Source organism: Mus musculus, chromosome 4, assembly GCF_000001635.26.
Source record: "Mus musculus strain C57BL/6J chromosome 4, GRCm38.p6 C57BL/6J".
Taxonomy (NCBI): Eukaryota; Metazoa; Chordata; class Mammalia; order Rodentia; family Muridae; genus Mus; species Mus musculus.
This window is the reverse complement of record NC_000070.6, coordinates 141,901,292-141,918,578: the sequence shown is the minus strand read 5'-3', so window position 1 is coordinate 141,918,578 and position 17,287 is coordinate 141,901,292. Positions and strand designations below refer to the sequence as shown.

At 51.8% G+C, this 17,287-nt stretch overlaps 1 protein-coding gene and 1 long non-coding RNA gene across 18 annotated transcripts in view; one reads left to right on the top strand and one right to left on the bottom strand.

The window, feature by feature from the left end:
• The window catches only part of Fhad1 (forkhead-associated (FHA) phosphopeptide binding domain 1), a 124,698-nt gene that overhangs the window by 96,549 nt on the left and 10,862 nt on the right, over positions 1-17,287 (top strand). For 10 of the 16 annotated variants that reach the window (XM_017320274.2, XM_030253621.1, XM_030253618.1 and 7 more), the window contains 8 exons: positions 199-305; positions 2,027-2,186; positions 2,520-2,646; positions 8,717-8,846; positions 9,473-9,600; positions 12,937-13,032; positions 13,398-13,618; positions 14,565-14,730. In XM_017320274.2, coding sequence (XP_017175763.1) covers positions 199-305; positions 2,027-2,186; positions 2,520-2,646; positions 8,717-8,846; positions 9,473-9,600; positions 12,937-13,032; positions 13,398-13,618; positions 14,565-14,730 — 1,135 coding nt within the window. The remainder of the gene's footprint in view (positions 1-198; positions 306-2,026; positions 2,187-2,519; positions 2,647-8,716; positions 8,847-9,472; positions 9,601-12,936; positions 13,033-13,397; positions 13,619-14,564; positions 14,731-17,287) is intronic. The other 6 variants (XM_030253625.1, XM_017320279.1, XM_030253624.1 and 3 more) reach the window with 2 other exon arrangements.
• On the bottom strand, positions 2,983-8,721 carry Gm42338. 2 transcript variants are annotated; one of them, XR_881551.2, is made up of 3 exons: positions 7,390-8,721; positions 6,438-6,531; positions 2,983-5,181 (listed from the first exon to the last, which is right to left on the bottom strand). It is a non-coding gene; the product is annotated as a predicted gene, 42338 (long non-coding RNA). The 2 variants fall into 2 exon arrangements; XR_881552.1 differs by lacking the exon at positions 2,983-5,181 and having other exon boundaries at positions 5,968-6,531; positions 7,390-7,554; positions 8,058-8,283.

Genomic DNA, 17,287 nt, shown 5'->3' with positions numbered 1-17,287 from the left:
GAGCGTGCTAAGCGCAAGTGCATCAAAATGAGGTTCTCTTTGAGTATTTAAAGGCCGCCTGTCCCCTGCCTGGGCTGGGGTCCCAGGATCCCTCCCTGGGCATTTTGAGCTTTTTCTCTGGGCCCTCAGGAGTCACCAGGGAAGTTGAGCACAGCTGACTCAGCCTGCTTGGGCTTGCTTTCTTTTCTTCTCTTACAGAGATGACTTACTAATGGCTCAGAAGGAAATCCTATCCCAGCAGGAGATAATCATGAAGCTGAGGACTGACCTCGGGGAAGCTCACAGCCGGATGTCAGACCTGAGAGGTTGGTGTGACTTCCCGGGTCCCTTGACATCCAGGCAGGAAGTGAGGGCCAAGAGCCAGCAGCCTTGGACTCAAAGACTCCCCTGGGCCTGCTTTCCTGTGTGCTTGCAGCCCCTGTCACCCAGGGGAACACACAGACTTGGTGGACCTTAAATGTCAATGTCATCGGCTTCAGGACATCTCTAACCCGGGGTGGGGGGCATAGTGAGGCTCCCCCTCTGGGCTGGGTGCAGGAGCCTGGGTGCAGTTTGGAGGGGCCTCACAGCTTCCTCTTCCTCATGCAAAAAGACCACACACCTTTGATGTGGCCACCCAGGGTAGGCATGAGACAGCCCAGTGTCCCACACCACACACACCCTGTGCCTACCACACCCGCCTGTCCCCACACACAGCTGGGCTCAGGCGCTCCTCCCTTCTGCCTTCCTCTTCTTGTGTTTCCCCATCCTTCCTCCCAGTCCTTTTGGCTTTCTTCTCTTTCCCATCCCCAGCCTCTGTCAGGACAAAAAGTCCAGACTTAGTGGGTAACAAAGATAGATTCTAAGCCAGGCATGGTGGCGCACGCCTTTAATCCCAGCACTTGGGAGGCAGAGGCAGGTGGATTTCTGAGTCCAAGGCCAGCCTGGTCTACAGAGTGAGTTCCAGGACAGCCAGGACTATACAGAGAAACCCTGTCTCGAAAAAAAAAAAAAAAAAAAAAAAAAAAAAGATTCTAGAAGTGTCTAGAAGTGGAAGGGAGGGGGCAAAAAAGAGAAAAGGATGGAAGGAGGGAGGGAGGGAAGGAGAGAAGAGAGGGAGGGAGGGAATCTAGGAAGAAAAGGAAAGAAGGAAAGAAGGGAGAGAGGGAGACTGTCTTACCCAGTCTAGCTTTCTGAGCCTCAGTGTCCATATCTGTGAAGTGGGGCTGCCAGCAGTAATCCCTCTGTAGCCTGCAACTGAAGTTTTAAGGCAGTGCAAGGGTCTTAGCGTGGGTCCTCCCAATAGCGGATCCTAAAGCCAGAACTCTACCGTAGCTAGCCTGTTCACGGCATGGCCCCAGGAAATGCCTTCAGGCGATGAAGTAGGGCCTGAGCCACAGGGAGGGCAAATGAAGGAAGGGGGCAGCTGAGACAGCTGTGAGTGGAACGCTGTTGTCCCTGTCAGGCACATAGCCCAGAAGACTCCCAGGGCCTGAGAACACCCCTGGGTATAGAAAGATACAGCTGGATATGAGGCTCAGTGGGTAGAGCTTGCCTAGCCTGCCCGAGGCCCTGGATTCAGGCCCCAACACTAAATGAAAGTAAGCCTGGATCTATCATGCACCTGTCGTCCCAGCACTGAGGTGGTGGCGGCAGGAAGCTCAGAAGTCTAAGGTCATCTCTGGCTATAGGAAGAGTTGGAGACCAGCCTAGGATATATGAGACCCTGTCTGAAAACAAAAGTATACACAAAAAAACTCAGAACTAGGTAGCTGAACATTGATTGGCCAGTGTGTCCTAAAAGACAGGGGAGGGGCATGGGTAGGCAGTAGGTCCCTGATGGCGCCTGCTGATTTAACACTGTCATGAGGCAGGAGCAGGGGACTCTCAGTGCCACCCACTGTCACACGCAGAGGCTCTGGCAGAACTCCTGGGGAGCACTAGGGCCCCTGAGAACCCCAGGGGCAGACCTGCCTCACGGATCCCAGGGCAGAGATCTGAGGTGGAGAACCACTCACTAAGTTAGTGTCACTCCTGTCGCTCCCAGGGGAACTAAGCGAGAAGCAGAAGATGGAGCTGGAGCGGCAGGTGGCCCTGGTGCGACAGCAGAGCGGGGAGCTGAGCATGCTGAAGGCGAAGGTGGCGCAGACGACTGGCCTGATGGAGAAGAAGGACAGGGAACTGAAGGTCCTCAGGGAGGCGCTCAGGTGTGGGAAGGGGTCCGTGTGACGTGACCACCCCAAGGCCCTGGCCCTGGCACTGGCACAGAGAGGGCTCAGTAAATGCTGGCTGAAGCGGACTGATACATGAATGATAGTGTTTCATTGCTTCCTAGATTCATTAATTAAAACAGAGCCGCGCTTTGCTCTGGAATGCGCATTCCCCCCCAGGTAACCGGGCTCATGGCTTAAACACAGGAAGTCTGAAAGAACTCAGTGGCCTGTGAACGAGATAGCTTGACCTCCAGGTTTACAGAGGGATGCAAAGGTCCCTGAACCCTGAGCTGCCTGATACCCACGATGCCCCCCTCTCTGCCCCAGGGCTTCCCAAGAGAAACCCAGACCCCACCTGAGCACGGAGCAGAAGCCTAGGACTCTGAGCCAGAAGTGTGACATCTCATTGCAGATAGAACCAGCCCACCCAGACTCATTCTCCAGCTTCCAAGAGGTCAGTGTCCGAGAGTGGGGCTCCAGGCAGCTCCAACAGCCCGAGGGCTAAGGGCTTGCTTTCCTAAGAGTATCGCTTGTCCACGGTAAATAACAAAGTAAAACAGAGCTCTGCCCCCATGATCCGTCTCCGGGGCCACACTATCAACAGTGGAAACAGCGGCCCCAGGTCTTCCTGCCAATCACAAATGGGCAGTGGCTGGCTCTCCGCCTTGGATCAAGCTGGCCTAGGTTTGAATCCCAGTCCCTCCATGTAGAAAGTCTGTGGCCCTAGGGAGGTCACTGGGCACCAGTTCCCCACTCTGAGAATGACAGTTCCCACTTCAGAGACTTGTTGGGAAATATATTTTATTTATGCATACTCACAAACACATGACCTGTACAAACCTCTACCTGGTAGGTAATTGTTTGCTAACTCTTCAATTTGTTTATCTCTCTCTGTCTCTTTTGTGTGCCTGTGTGCTCACATGTGTGATATGTGTGTGTGGAGACCATTGGCTATCCGTCTGTCTCTGTCTTATCGACCTTGAGATAGAGTCCCTCCCTGAACCTAGAGAACTCCTTCCCCACCAGCTCTGGGGTACACACAACCATGCTTAACTTTTTCAAATGGCTGCCGGGAATCCAAAGTCCCTAATGCTTGCAGAAGTGCTTGAGCAGATGTTCTTAACCACTGAGCCGTCACCCCAGCCCACTCCATTCAATGGCATCTTCTCCAACTGAGTCCGTAAACGTCCACTTTGTCCCCGTGAGTGGCTGCGTAGAATTCCATGCTGTGTCCATTTGATCCAGCCGGTCCCCACACGATGGAGAGTTCAGCTCTGTAGAAGCTAAGCTTGGTGTTTCCTCCCAGAAACAAGACTCGGGCTCAAAACATATTTACAAATCCCTTGGCCATACAGCTAGGCTCTTCTCTGACAAGATCATCATCACTAAAACAACCCAATTATCTTAACATACATTCTGCCACCTAGTTGGTTACCCGTGCTCAGGTACCCTGGCTCCATCACCTCACATCTTCCTGGGTGGATCTTCCCGTGCCTTGTTCTTTCCCAGAATTCTTTCTGCCTCCTGGGCATCCCACCTTCTATTTCCTGCCTAAGCAAGGGGCCGTAGACTTTTTAATTGACAGGTGACACAAGATGTTCTCTCTACACAGCTGTGTCTCCCTTAACCTGATGCCGTAATTAGTATGGCTGCCACATAGAACTCACGTTTGGCTGTGAAATTGCTGGGGCTTGAGGGCCTTTCTAAACTGCATGGAACAGAAGCAAATGACCTTCCCAGAGAGCCATGCAGTTAATGTGACCCCCCCACAATGCCCCCATACCATGGTGGTCACTTGATAAGGTCTCCCTGTGTGACTGCCCGGAAGTCCCAGGTGCTCATCCAGTGGGAAGCATGCCTGAGTGGCCGGTCAGGTGGTCCTCAAAGCTGATACTCTGCACCCATGCCTGGTACTGTGGCCTGAGCCATCATTCCTAGTAGGCCGACTGTGGTGCACAGTGGTTCCTTGAGGTCTCCGTTTCCTAGAGTTCAGAGCATCCTTTCCATTCACTTTGGGAAACCAGATGCTTCTGGGAAGCATCTGCAGAAGAAACAAAGCCAACTCTGTCAACAAAGACACTGCCCCTGCCAGACAACCAGCGAGCCAGGGCTTCCGGCGGCCCAGATGAAAGGGCTTGAGGTCCAGCCAGCCGTCCCTGGTGTTGAGTGCTGGCCAGAGCACGTAAATAGATGTGCTTTCCCGTTTCTCAGGGCAACCAGAAGGAAGAGTGCAATGACCCAGGTGGGTTGAAAGCTAAGCTGGGTAGGAGATCCAGTTGCTCCTGTTGGACTCCTAAGCCTGCAAAGCAGGACCTGACCCACAGCCAGTATTGAGCACTTACTGTATACCAAACTTTGTGCTACAGACAGAGAAAGGCACACAGGGACCTTACACATACCAGCCCTCCGCCCCCCCCCCCAACCCCTGCCCAGCCACTCCCCATAAGTTTGAATGGTTACTTTTAGTTTCTGTCTCACAGCTGAAGCTGATGGGGGAGGGAGAGCCCAAGATAAAAGGCATTTGGACAGTGGTCCTCATCCAGGCTACTTCCTGTTTCCAAAGCCAGAGAGGGTCAGAGGGCTCAAGAGTTGTATGAGAAAGAATCCGAGTCCTCTCTCAGTAAGAGAGTTCCCAGAGGGGCATGAGGAAGGGTCACGTGGGGCTTCCTCTCCCAGTGCAGGAAAGACTAAGAGTCCGGCCTGGCTGCTGAGCCTCTCCTTCTTCCCCAGTTCAGCATCTCCTATCTGCTTCCATCCAGACGTGGCTCCTTCTGAGACAAACAGATGCCCTCTCCAGCAGATGAATAACAGAACCAAACCCTGAGGTGGACCGGCTTCAGGGCAGTACACCAGAGTAGCTGGGTCTGCTCACTCGCCCGGCAGCCCTGAGCTGGGGACAGGCTCCTCAGGCCTTCAGGACTTTGCACATCTTGAAGACCATTCTGAGAGGATCTGTCTCCACAGGAAGCATCCTTGGCCCTCATGGAGCCTGTGTGCAGGAAGGGAGGAGACAGAAAGAAACAAGTATAGAGTAAAATGTCCCAGGGAGGAGGTGGGGCCACGTGGCCTGTGCAGCCGTTAAGGCGGGACTTAAGATGGCCCCAGCTTGCCTTCTATTGGTGTGATCAACACGCGGATCAAAAACAACTTGAGGAGGAGAGGGTTCATCTTACAGCTTACCATAGTACATCAATGAAGGAAGTCAGGACAGGAACTCCTCCAGGCCAGAACCTACAGGCTAGGACTGAACTAGGGGCCATGGAAGAGTGCTGCTTACCGGCTTGCTTTTCCTGGCTTGCTCACCCTGACTTCTTATATAACCGCAGGACTACCTGTTCCATGGTAGCCCTATATCCCACAGGGGGCTGAGCCCTCCCATATCATTAATAGTAATAATAATAATAATAATAATAATAATAATAATAATATCCAGGCATGGTGGTGCATACCTTTAATCCCAGCACTTGGGAGGCAGAGGCAGGCGGATTTCTGAGTTCGAGGCCAGCCTGGTCTACAGAGTGAGTTCCAGGACAGCCAGGGCTACACAGAGAAACACTGTCTCGAAAAAACAAAAAAAGGAACCCCACAGACCAATCTTTTTTTTTTTTTCTTTTTTGAGTTTTTTTTTTTTTTTTTTTTTTTTTTTTCCGAGACAGGGTTTCTCTGTGTAGCCCTGACTGTCCTGGAACTCACTTTGTAGACCAGGCTGGCCTCGAACTCAGAAATCCACCTGCCTCTGCCTCCCAAGTGCTGGGATTAAAGGTGTGCACCACCCCTGCCCAGCCCCACAGACCAATCTTACAGAGGCATTTTTTTCAGTTAGTTGAGGTTTGCTCTTTTTAGATTAACCATTGCTTGTGTCAGAAACAAAATCCCAGGATGGTGCATGAGAGCGTCTGTCACGGTAGGAAAGAGGATCTCTCCGAACTGTTTGTCAGAGACCTCCACAGGGGGAGATTTGAAGCAGAGTCATAAAGGTATGAGTGACAGAAATGTCAAAGGGAGGGGACTGGTCCTCAGCCAGTATTGCTGAGCCCCTTGAAGGAGCTTGTAGACCTTGAGCCCTGGGAGAGCCAGTGTGACTAGCACAGAGTCTAGGACTCAACACCTGATTGGCTTCAAAGCTTCGCCAACCTCAGCAAAGGAAGAACAAGGACAAATGATTCCCTTCCCCTGGCCTCCCCTCTGACTGTGACTGGATTTCTCAGTTGCTGAAACTAGGGTGTCTAACGCCAGAGTGCCCACCATCCGTCAGCTGTGCAGAGTTCAGCTCTTCGGGAGGGCTTAGCTTGGGGTCCTTGATGGTTGGAGGTCCTTGATGGAGGCGCCTGGATAGCATCTAGCATAGGGGAAGAGGGGGCAGGGTCAGTGAATATGAATGAGAATATGGGTAGCTAGTGATGGATTGATAGACGCGGGGGCTGGCTGTGTGGCTCAGTGGGTAGAGCTTGTTGCACTCCCAGAGCTGTTACACTGTAATACACTGTATTAATACTGTAACATTGTAACACCACACAGACTAGGCACGGCAGGATTCACCTGAAATCCCAGTGCTCAGGTGAGTAGGAGTTGGAGACAGGAGGACCAGGAGTTCAAGGTTATCTTTGGCTACATAGAAAGTCTGATGGCAGCCTGGGCTATGTGAGATCCTGTCTCAAAGAATAATTAAAAGGGGGAAAAAAGACATTTAAAAAGAAAAGAAAGAAAGACCAAGATGCCTAGCTACATAAAATTTCAATAATTTCTGTTCACCTCATGCTAAGTGTGTTGCCCCCAGTATCTATATCTGCAACCTAAAATGAACCAAAAGTTGCTATTTTAAAGGTAGTTATTAAAAAAAAAAAGTAGTTATGAGACAGATCGTGGTTTCTTTCCATTCTTGCCAGGTTGGCTGAGGCCTCCCCCTAGCAACTGTCTGACAACTGAAAACCCCTCTCCGCACCCCATCCTTGTCCTCTCTTAATATGTGCTAAACATCTGCCACTGCCCCTGTGTCTCTCCCTATTTACCTTCCGCACTGTCTGTCTCCTTGTGCTGGGATACAGAATCCAGGAGAGCAAGGATGTGACAGTGTCACTCACAGATAGAGCCCCAGGGCCTAGAGCAAGTTGGCACTCTGAGGTGTGGAATGAGTGAGTGAGTGAGTGAGTGAATGAATGAATGAACGAATGGCTAGAGAACTGAGACAAGATCTCACCTAGCCCAGGCTGGCCTCGAACTCACAATGTAGCCAGGAAGGACCTTGAACGTTTGTTCCTTTCACTTCCACCTCACAAGTGCTGAGACCACGGGCATGTGTCACCTTCTACAGTGCCGGAAATGGAGCCCAGGGATTTGTGCATGCTAAGCAAGCACTCTGCCTCTGCATGAGAGAAAAATAATCCTAAATCCTTCAGAATTTGTCTTAAAAGTGAGCATGACCTTTAAAGACCTTCCTTGTCTGTGCCCTGAGCAGACCCCACCCTAGTCTCTAACAGTCCCATGGGTCCCGCATGTGGCCAGCAGCCATCTTACCATATGCGGCAGGTATGGAACATTCTACTGTCACAGAAAGTTCTATTGGACCTGCCACTCTAGAGATCCTGGGCTCTCTCTCCAGACCAACCAAGTGCCAGGGTGTCCACTACCCCCCAAACAGATGGGAGAAAACCATCTTCATTACCAAGGAGCCTCCTGCGGTCTCATCTCAAATGTCCTTCTGGGGCTGAGAATACAGCTGAGCAACAAGGCAGGACCTTAGTTATACAGGAGACATGGCTTCCACCCTCAGCATCACAGAAGGGGGGAGGGAGAAAGAGAAGTAAAATGCCCCCCCCAGAAGTAGAACTGGGGGTGCTGGAGAGACAGCTCAGCAGTTAAGTTCACCTGTGGCTCTTGCACAGGACTTGACTTCTGCTCCGCGCAGCTGCATCAGGCAGCTCACAGCCACCTATCACTCCACCTCCACGGATCTGCCACCCTCCTCTGGCCTCTGCACACACTTTAAAAGAATTCTTTCCTAGAAGTTACTATTCAGGAAAAGGTGAGATTGTTAGCAATAGAGATCTAAAACTGGGCGTGGTGACACACACCTTTAATCCCAGCTCTCAGGAGGCAGAGGCAGGGGGAATCTCTGAATTTGAGACTAACAACCTGGTCTACACAGTGAGTTCCAGGACAGCCAGGGCTATAGAGAGAGACCACCCCTTCTTAAAAAGTGGGCAGGGAGTGGAGACCCAGGCATGAAAGTCTAGTAGAAGAAAGAAAGGCTGCAGAAGAGGAGGTCAAGGGATGCTTTACCCATGATGCTCCTAAGTAGGAAGGAGAGCTGGGACTCCTCCCACCTAAGACTTGATATCAGCTATGAAAAACCTAACACACACACACACACACACACACACACACCTGCTGAAGCTCTCGTGATGTTTTCCAGAAGTGCCGAACGACAGGGTTTCTGCTAAACAGGAGTTGTTTTAAGTCACTGGGGATCTAAGGGAGGTACCTGGACCCTTAAGGAGCTGCTGAATATGCTACCCTGTCCCCAGGAGCAGTCCTTCAGTGACCTGGGGGTCAAGTGCAAAGGGTCTCGACACGAGGAAACCATCCAGCGGCAGAGAAAGGCCTTGTCGGAACTCCGAACGCGAGTCAGAGAACTGGAGAAGGCCAACTCCTGCAGTAAGTTCTCTGCGCCCTAGTCCCAGCGTGGAGACCCCAGAGCCGGGTGTGCACCTTGGAGATCAGCTAGTCGGCCAAGCTACCCCACCATCTAATAATCAGGACATTATAGCACTAACAGTGATGGGCCAGGTCCTGCCTCAGGGTCAAGTGCACGCCCTGACATTACATAAACAGGACATGAAGACTCACTACTGTCTTCCTCTATATTTCCCTGTCACCTGGTGGGGATTTTGTCATGGGACAGGTCTAACTATACCTGAGGGTGAGCACTAGGGGTCCTCTTAGAGCTCCCCATTCGAAAGGGCTGAGGCTGGCTCAGAATGGGCAGCTGATGGCTGAGAATGCACTGGGCACTAGGGTGTCTTGGTATATGTGTCAGTGTCACCTCTGTGGCTGGAAGGCTGGTGGTGACATTCACTATGGAGGCCTCTGCAATGATGGCCAAAGCCTCACACTCACTGTGTGGCCTCGGGCAAGTCACTTAACCTCTCTGGCCCTTGGTTTCCTCACCACTATCCCTGTGAGGTTGTGAGGTTAGAACGGTCCCATGGTTAAGTATAAACCGTAGCTACAGCGATGACGTGAAATGATGTCTGCCTGAGTCTACATTATTTCTTTTATAGATCATAAGGACCACGTGAATGAATCGTTCCTAGAGCTCAGGACCCTCCGGATGGAAAAAAATGTACAGAAAATATTATTAGACGCAAAGCCCGACTTGACAACTCTCGCAAGAGTAGAGATCCGACCGGTAACCAAAAATCGCTTATCTCTGCAGTGACTGACATGAGAGGGTGGGCATTAGGGCTGGCGTCAGCTGAGCCTCAAGACAGTGTGCAGGAGGTTCAAGGCCAGGGCCTCCCTGATGAGCAGGTGTCTGTCTACATGCACCGGCCAGGGGGTCAGTGGACACTGGCACAGGGAGTGGCCTTCCCTTGTGCACAGTACAGTATGTCATTGCTTTGAGTCTGGGCCAGGTCAGTCACTGAAGTGCAAAGGGCCCCTCCTTCTCCTATGAGACCTTACATTCTACAGAAAATATGGTTATGCCAGGAGTTTGCCAAAGTCTGCTGTTCCCTTGCAACTGAAAGACGCAAACACGCACGCACAAGTGTAAGAGATCTGTGTTGAGAGGGCCAGAGGTGAGCCCAGCTTGAATGCTGGGTGTCCACCACCTGAAAGGACAGCCATCTGTGGTGACCCACACACCTGTGATCCCAGGCCTGAGGGGTAGAGGCAGGGGGATCAGGAGTGCAGGTCAGACTTGACTACATGGCAATTTTTAGGCCTACAGGGGCTACTTACAACCCTCAACAACAACACTAGAAACCAAGATGACTTTACAAATGCTTCTTCCCCCAGTGCCTGACTCAGTGTTCAGGCTGAATGACAGGTAGCCATGGTTCCTACATAATGCTATCCCAGGGAAAAGTGGGGCTTCATACCCAAGATCCTCAAGAGTGATTAGTGGTGACATTGAAGGTGACCTTGTACCCTAATGGCTGTGAGACCGAGTGTTTGATAAGCTGAGGTCAGTGTTGATCACAGGGCTCACTGGCTGCATACTGGCTCACACAGGTAGGATTAAAGCACATGGAAGCTTCTAGAAGAACAACAAAGTTACCCTATCTGAACCAATGTCCTGTCTAGCAATCCTTCTGGACATTTACCTACCTTGGAGAGGAAGGTCTTTGAAATGAGCTGGTTTTCTTACTAAAATCATACACCCGTTCTCCAGGGCTGGGTGAGGCGGGACGGATGGGACGGTCTCCAGATGGGAGGTCAGCTAGATCTCATGGCCTGGCTCTGCTTCCCAGACTGGCCTCCCCTTTGCGGATGACCCCACTTCCACCCCCACCCCACCCCACCATTGCTGCCACACAGCAGGGAACCTCCCAACCCTTCATCCTCCCAAGTTGGAAGCAAGTGAAATTATAAGGGGAGCCAGAAGGAAGGAAAGCCCGCGTGGATTGAGTGCTCACTGTGTGCTCGGTGTTGAGCTGAGTCCGTCACATGCTCGGCGAATCCTTGCAGCAGCCGACCTGTAGATTTCCAGTGTCCCTTTTTACAGATTAAGAACTAGGGCCTCAGAAGCTAAGCACCTTGTCCAGGGGCACAGAGATAAAGGTGGAGGGAGCCTGTACTCTGTCCTTGGCTGTCTTCCTCTAGCACCCTGCCAGTCTGCAGAGAAGGATACAAAGGGGGACCCTGGAGAAGGATGCAGAGGACTCTGGTCACTTACTGTTATCTCCAAAGATCCTCTCATCAGGGCCAGAGAAATGGCTCAGTGGGTAAAAGCACTTGCTCTTCAAACATGAGGACCTGAGTTCAAATCTCCAGTACCTATGGTTTTAAAAAGCAGGGTGTGGCCACACAGCCACCTCTAAGTCCAACACTAGGAGAGATGGAGACAGGAGAATCACCAGGGCCCGCTGGTTGCCAGCCCAGCTCTAGGTTCAGTGAGAGACCCTGTCTCAAGGGAATGAAGCAAAGAATGCCAGGACTACTGACCTGCTCTGGCCACAACATGGGTTGCACACCCCTGCATGCATGTATATCATCCATGTGCACACGCATATACACACACACAACACATGCATGTGCACCCCACACACACCTGTACACATGTATATCATCCTTGTGCACACAGAACACACACATATAACACATGGATGTGCACCACACACACACACACACAACTTTTCTTCTAGTCTGAATGTGCCCACACTTACCAGTTGCTTACTGTCAAATGTTTCTGGTCTTAGGGTCAGGGTTTTTTTTGGGGGGGGTTTCTTCTTAAGTCTTCAGGGGGTGGCAGGGCAGCACCTGCCAATGCTGAGGGCCAACCAAGTTGCCCACAATGCACCTACTGAGGACTGAAGTCCACCAGGGCCCTGACGAGGTGTATTATAGTCACCCGTGGCTCTCTACGTTTTCCGCTTGGCCTGATCGATGCTCCAGGCTTCCAGTCAGAGCTTCCAGAAGCCAACTGGCTGACACAGGGCAAAGCAAGTACACAGGTGGAAGGCCGGGCCTACATCGCCTCAGGAAACGCTCCAGGGGCGCCTCCCCCAACCCAGAGAACATTTGACCGCATCTTCTGAAGAAAATGAGGTTCTTCTGACAAGAGGACATACTGTTCCTGTGTAGCATTCATTCATTCATTCATTCATTCCTCAGGCACATCTTGGGCCACCATGTGACCAGTGCCACGCTAGGCACTGGAATGGAACATACAGGCAGCAACATGGCCCCAGGTCTTCTCAGTATCAACACATTAATATTTGGAGTCAGAGGCTGGGATAGCTTCATTGGTAAAATCATTACCACATAAATATGATGGCTTCAGACTGATCCCCAAAACCTACATTCAAAAATAAAAAAAAAAAAAAGGATGCAAGCTGACAATGTACACACATCTTTAATCCCAGCACTTTCGAGGCAGGGACAGATGGATCTCTGTGATTTCTAGGCCAACCTGGTCTACCTAGTGAGTCCAGAGCAGCCAGAGGTACACAGTGAAACCCTGTCTCAAGAAAGAGAAAAGTGATGATCACTGTAGTGTGTGTAGTGTGTGCAGTGTGTGTAGTGTGCACTTGTAAGCCCCATGCTGGGGAAGGAAAGAGAAGGATTTCTGGGGACCAGCAAGCATCTCAAGACTTGGTGAGAGACATTGTCTAAAGAATGAGGACAGACAGCTACTAAACAATGGCACCTAAGGTTGGCCTTTGACCTCCCTCTCCACGCACACAGAATATTTGGGGTCAGGTGACTTCCGGACAGTTTGATTGGGACTGTCTCATTCCGTGGCACCCTCAGCATCCCCCCATTCGATCGATGACATCACTAAACAACCTGGGGGCGGGAAGGGAGAGCACAAACTTAGCCCCGCTGAGAGACCCTGCTCTAGAAAGAAGACATCAGAGGAAGAGCCAGTAAATGAACAACGAAGAGTTCAGTCAGGACTAGAGACGAGAAACCCACGGAACACCTCGTCCACGGCCACACAGGGTCCTAGCTGCCCGGTGGTGCCCGGACTCAGACAACAGAGCACCGGGAGAGCTGTTCAGTTTCTTTTTCATTTCAGCCTCAGAACAGCCCTTTCAACTCGGGCTCCACCTTGGTCATGGAGAAGTCCGTGAAGACAGACGCTGGGGAAGCCTTAGAACTCAGTGAGAAGCTGGTGTGTGCACGCGGGGGTCCCCTCCCCTTCCCCTCCTTTCTGCCCAGCACTGACCACTAACCACAGGGTCCTTTACTAGCAGCCTCTGAGCCCTATTGACTTGTTCTCATAACTCAGCCCGATTCCCAGGAAGCCGCATCGCTAGGCTGAGTATTAATTTCTGTTGTCCTTTTCCATCCATTCTGGAGAAGACCTATTGTACATGGCTGTGGGATGGGGGAGATAAAAGGCCCAACTGCAGTCACTTCCAGCACACTTGTTTGCTTCCAGCGGCTTCAGAGAATGAGCGAGACTCAGACACCAGCATTCCAGTGGCCTCGTGCAGCCTCCGACGCTGCTCTCACCAGCAACCCATCTCCTTGCAGTACACGGACATGATCAAGACGCTCGGCAGCCTGATGAACATCAAGGACATGTCCAGCCACACGTCCCTGAAGCACCTCTCACCCAAAGAGCGGGAGAAGGTCAACCACCTCCGACAGAAGGACCTGGACCTGGTGTTTGATAAGATCACTCAGCTCAAGACCCGGCTTCAGAGGAAAGAGGAGCTCCTGAAGGGATACGAGCAGGAACTGGAACAGCTCAGGTACCACACGCAGCAGCCCCTGGCTAAGCACGGACAGCTGCTGGGCTGGGACAGGACAGAGGGCTGGATGCAGGCTGTGTGTGGGGGGACACCAACTGGAGGACCATGCCTCTCTAGCCTGTCTGCTCTCAATGTGCAGGCTACACATACCTATTTAAGGACCTCGATTGTAAGGCGGGATGTAGCTCAGGCAGCAGAGCACTTGCCTAGCATGCACGAAGCCCCCTGGGTTCCATCCCCAGCAGTGCCTAAGAGTTGGCGTGGCCATTCACATCTATAATCCCAGCACTCACTAAAGGATCAGGAGTTCAAGGTCATCCTCTTCTGCATAGCAAGTTCGAAGCCATCCTGGGCAACATCCAGCCCTGTCTCAAAATAACAAAAGGCTGGATATGACTTGATAGGTAAAAGCACTCGTCTCAACAAGTGTTAGGAGCTGAGTCTGAATCCACAGACAAGCAGTACTAGGTGCTCCTATGGGAAGACGGGAGGCAGCGGTAGGAGGATTCACTCTGCTGGCATACAAGGCAGAAAAACAACAAAGAGATCTTGCCTTAAACAAGGTGAAAGGCAAGGACACATACCTGAGGTTGTCCTCTGGCCTCACACAAGCATGCCCACATTCACACAAACAAGTGCACACACACACACACACAAACACACACAAATCTCGATTTAGCACTTGTGTGACTATGAGGGTCCATCATTTTCCCCCAAGACTTGCAGGGCCCCACCCACACCCTTGGAGCATTGGGAAAGGCCGGCAACACTACTTCCTGAACCACCCAATGCTGGGCACGTTCAGCGTGTCCTGCCCTCTACTCCCCGAGTCTTTGTCACCATCTCATATGTCAAGCCCACCCGAAAGGATCTAGAGAAGTTGGGGCCTTGGAAGGCGAATGGGGACGGTGAGGGGGAAAGGGACGCTGTCTCTCCGTGCACCCAGGCATAGCAAAGTGTCCGTTCAGATGTACCAGACGCAGGTAGCCAAACTGGAGGATGACGTTCACAAAGAGGCAGAGGAAAAGGCGCTGCTGAAGGAAGCCCTGGAGCGCACAGAGCAGCAGCTGAGCCAGGAAAGGAGATTCAACAGGGTCTTCAAGCAGCAGAAGGTGAGCCACATGGCCCCTTAGATGGGACAACTGGGTGCAATGGTGCACACCTTTAATCCCAACACTCAGGAGGCAGAGACAGGAAGATCGCTATGATGAGTTCAAGGCCAGCCTGGTCTACATAGTGAGTTCCAGACCAGTCAGGGATACATAGAGAGACCATGTCAATAATAATAATAATTAATAATAATAATAATATGACAGCCCTGAGAGGAACCCCCTCCCCAATGCAGGCAGTGAGTGGCTGAATAGCTTTTGTGGCCAACAGATGTAGGTAGATGTAGTCGGGTGCAGAACTCTACCGCCTGCTTTGAGATCTGAAGCACGTGCTTAGCCTCACTGAAGCCCAGTGTGCATCTCACTGTTTGTAATCACATCTATGTGTTTCCTTGCCTGTACACGTGTGGGCATGCATGGGCTACAACACGCGTGTGGAGGTCAGAGGACAATTTTCAGGAGTCAATTCTTTCCTCCCACCGTGTGGGTTTGGGGGCTCAAACCCAGGTTGTCAGGCTTGGCAGTAGGAATCGTGACCCACTGAGCCATCTCGGCAGCCCCCCCTCCACTCTTGCTAAGACAATACAGGCTTGGATTGAGCTGATGAGGAAATTAATCGCTACCACCATCTCTTCATAGGCTAGACCCAGGGCTCGGTCTGCACTTCACAGACACAGTCATTTGCCAATGCCATTAAGAGGCCTGCCTGGTGCAGACCATGATCCTGATATTTTTTTTAACAGATAAGGAAATGGAGCCTCAGTGGGTTGAGAGCCCTGGGCCGGGGATGTTGATCATTTGACTGAATGTTTGCCTGGCATGCGCAAAGCCCTGGGTCAGATGGCCAGCACTGCATAAACTGGGTGTGGCAATGCATGCCTGTGAGCCCAGCACTCAGGAGGAGGGGAGGGCAGGGCTAAGGGTTCATAGACACGTTTGGGGATCCCCTGGGCCACATGAGATGAGCTCAGTGAAAACAGTGCTGGGAGGTTTGCCCAGGTCCACACGGGAGCTAGGGAACAGGGCTGCAACACGGCCCCAGGTCTCCCCTGATTCCTGGGCTGTATGCTGGGCTGGTCCCAAGGATCCCCTTGTAATTATTATCTCTTTTGACTTTGGGGCTACGTGTTTATGTGTGCCCATGAGGGTTTACATGCATATGACTCATTGGGCATAAATGTTCAAATACGCAGGACAAGGGACACGCTTGAATATGTATGTGCGTAACTGTGACAGTGTGTCAGTGTTTGCATGTATATGATTCTTGTGATGGGACTCCGTGTGTGTGTGTGTGTGTGTGTGTGTGTGTGTGTGTGTGTGTTTGAGCTCTGAGGAGGCCAGCTATGTGAAAGGATGCCCCGGAAGCACTAATGGGGGGGGGGTCGGTTATTGTAGATGTTCACCCCAACCCCAGCAATGAAAGCTGCCTTAAACATGGCTGCTTACGTTCATCCCTCTGAATTAAACATCACAAGTGGCCACATGTGTGTGCCATGGGCTACCTCAGGCAGAAGCTGGGGTGGGGGTGGGGCTGGGGCTTTTGCACTGAGTCTCCACACTAAAGGCAGCTGAAGCAGATAGGAGGTTGGACTGCCAGGGCACCCACTTCTTCCCAAGGTGCCATCTGGGGTTCGTCAGTCCAAGTCCTGGAGAACAGACACAAAACCGTAGAACAGGACCTCAGAGGGCCCCCAGCAGCCCATTGTGGTGTGCTGGCTCAAAGTGTAAGGACCTGAGGATTTACATAATCAATGTCACATGCATTATTCACAAGCTGCCTCATTGATACACAATGCAGCAGGCCAGCCTGTTGGCACCAGATGACATCCTGCACTGGCTGGCGCGGGGGTGACCCAAAAATGGCCCAGTTCAGCCTGCAGCAGGGGGTCCCAGCAGAGCTAGGGCTGGGGCCCTTACAGGTTCCCAGGCTTTGGATAGATAGAGCCGCGGGGACACACTGTGCTGATAGATGTCACGCTCTGCTCAGGCTCGCATGTGCCTGCTGCCTGCGTGCGCTCATGCCACACCGCACCTGCTGCTGCTGCTGCGTTCCACAGCTTGCGAGGGGCTCATCCGGGGCCACCAGGCCCAGAGCAGAGCTGAGACTGACAAAGGGTCGCAATGCCAGGCAGCCCAGCAGCAGACACAGCGGGGCTCCCACCAAGCCCTCTGCTTACAGTCCCTGTAACATCTTCACTCTAGGCTCCTCCCCACCTCCCATTACTACAATGGCGGGGGTCTCGTTCCATTGCTGTGGTTTTCATACAAGGCCTGTGCCCCCCCAAGTACTGTCAGAAACCCCTGTTTTCTGGGGAAAAAGAAATTCTAAATCATCTGTCCACTCTAGGAGTGTATTTTCATTTTTTAAAATGGGTGGCGGGAGTTAAGTGCAGTGTGGCAGTACAGGCCTTTCATCCAGCACTCAGGAGCCAGAGGCAGCTTCACCCCTGAGAGTTTGAGGCCAGCCTCGTTTATAAAAGTGAAACCCTGATTTCAAGGGAAGGGGTCTTAAATGAAAATCCATTTTCTTTTCAATTTTCTGTTTATTTTAATTCTTATC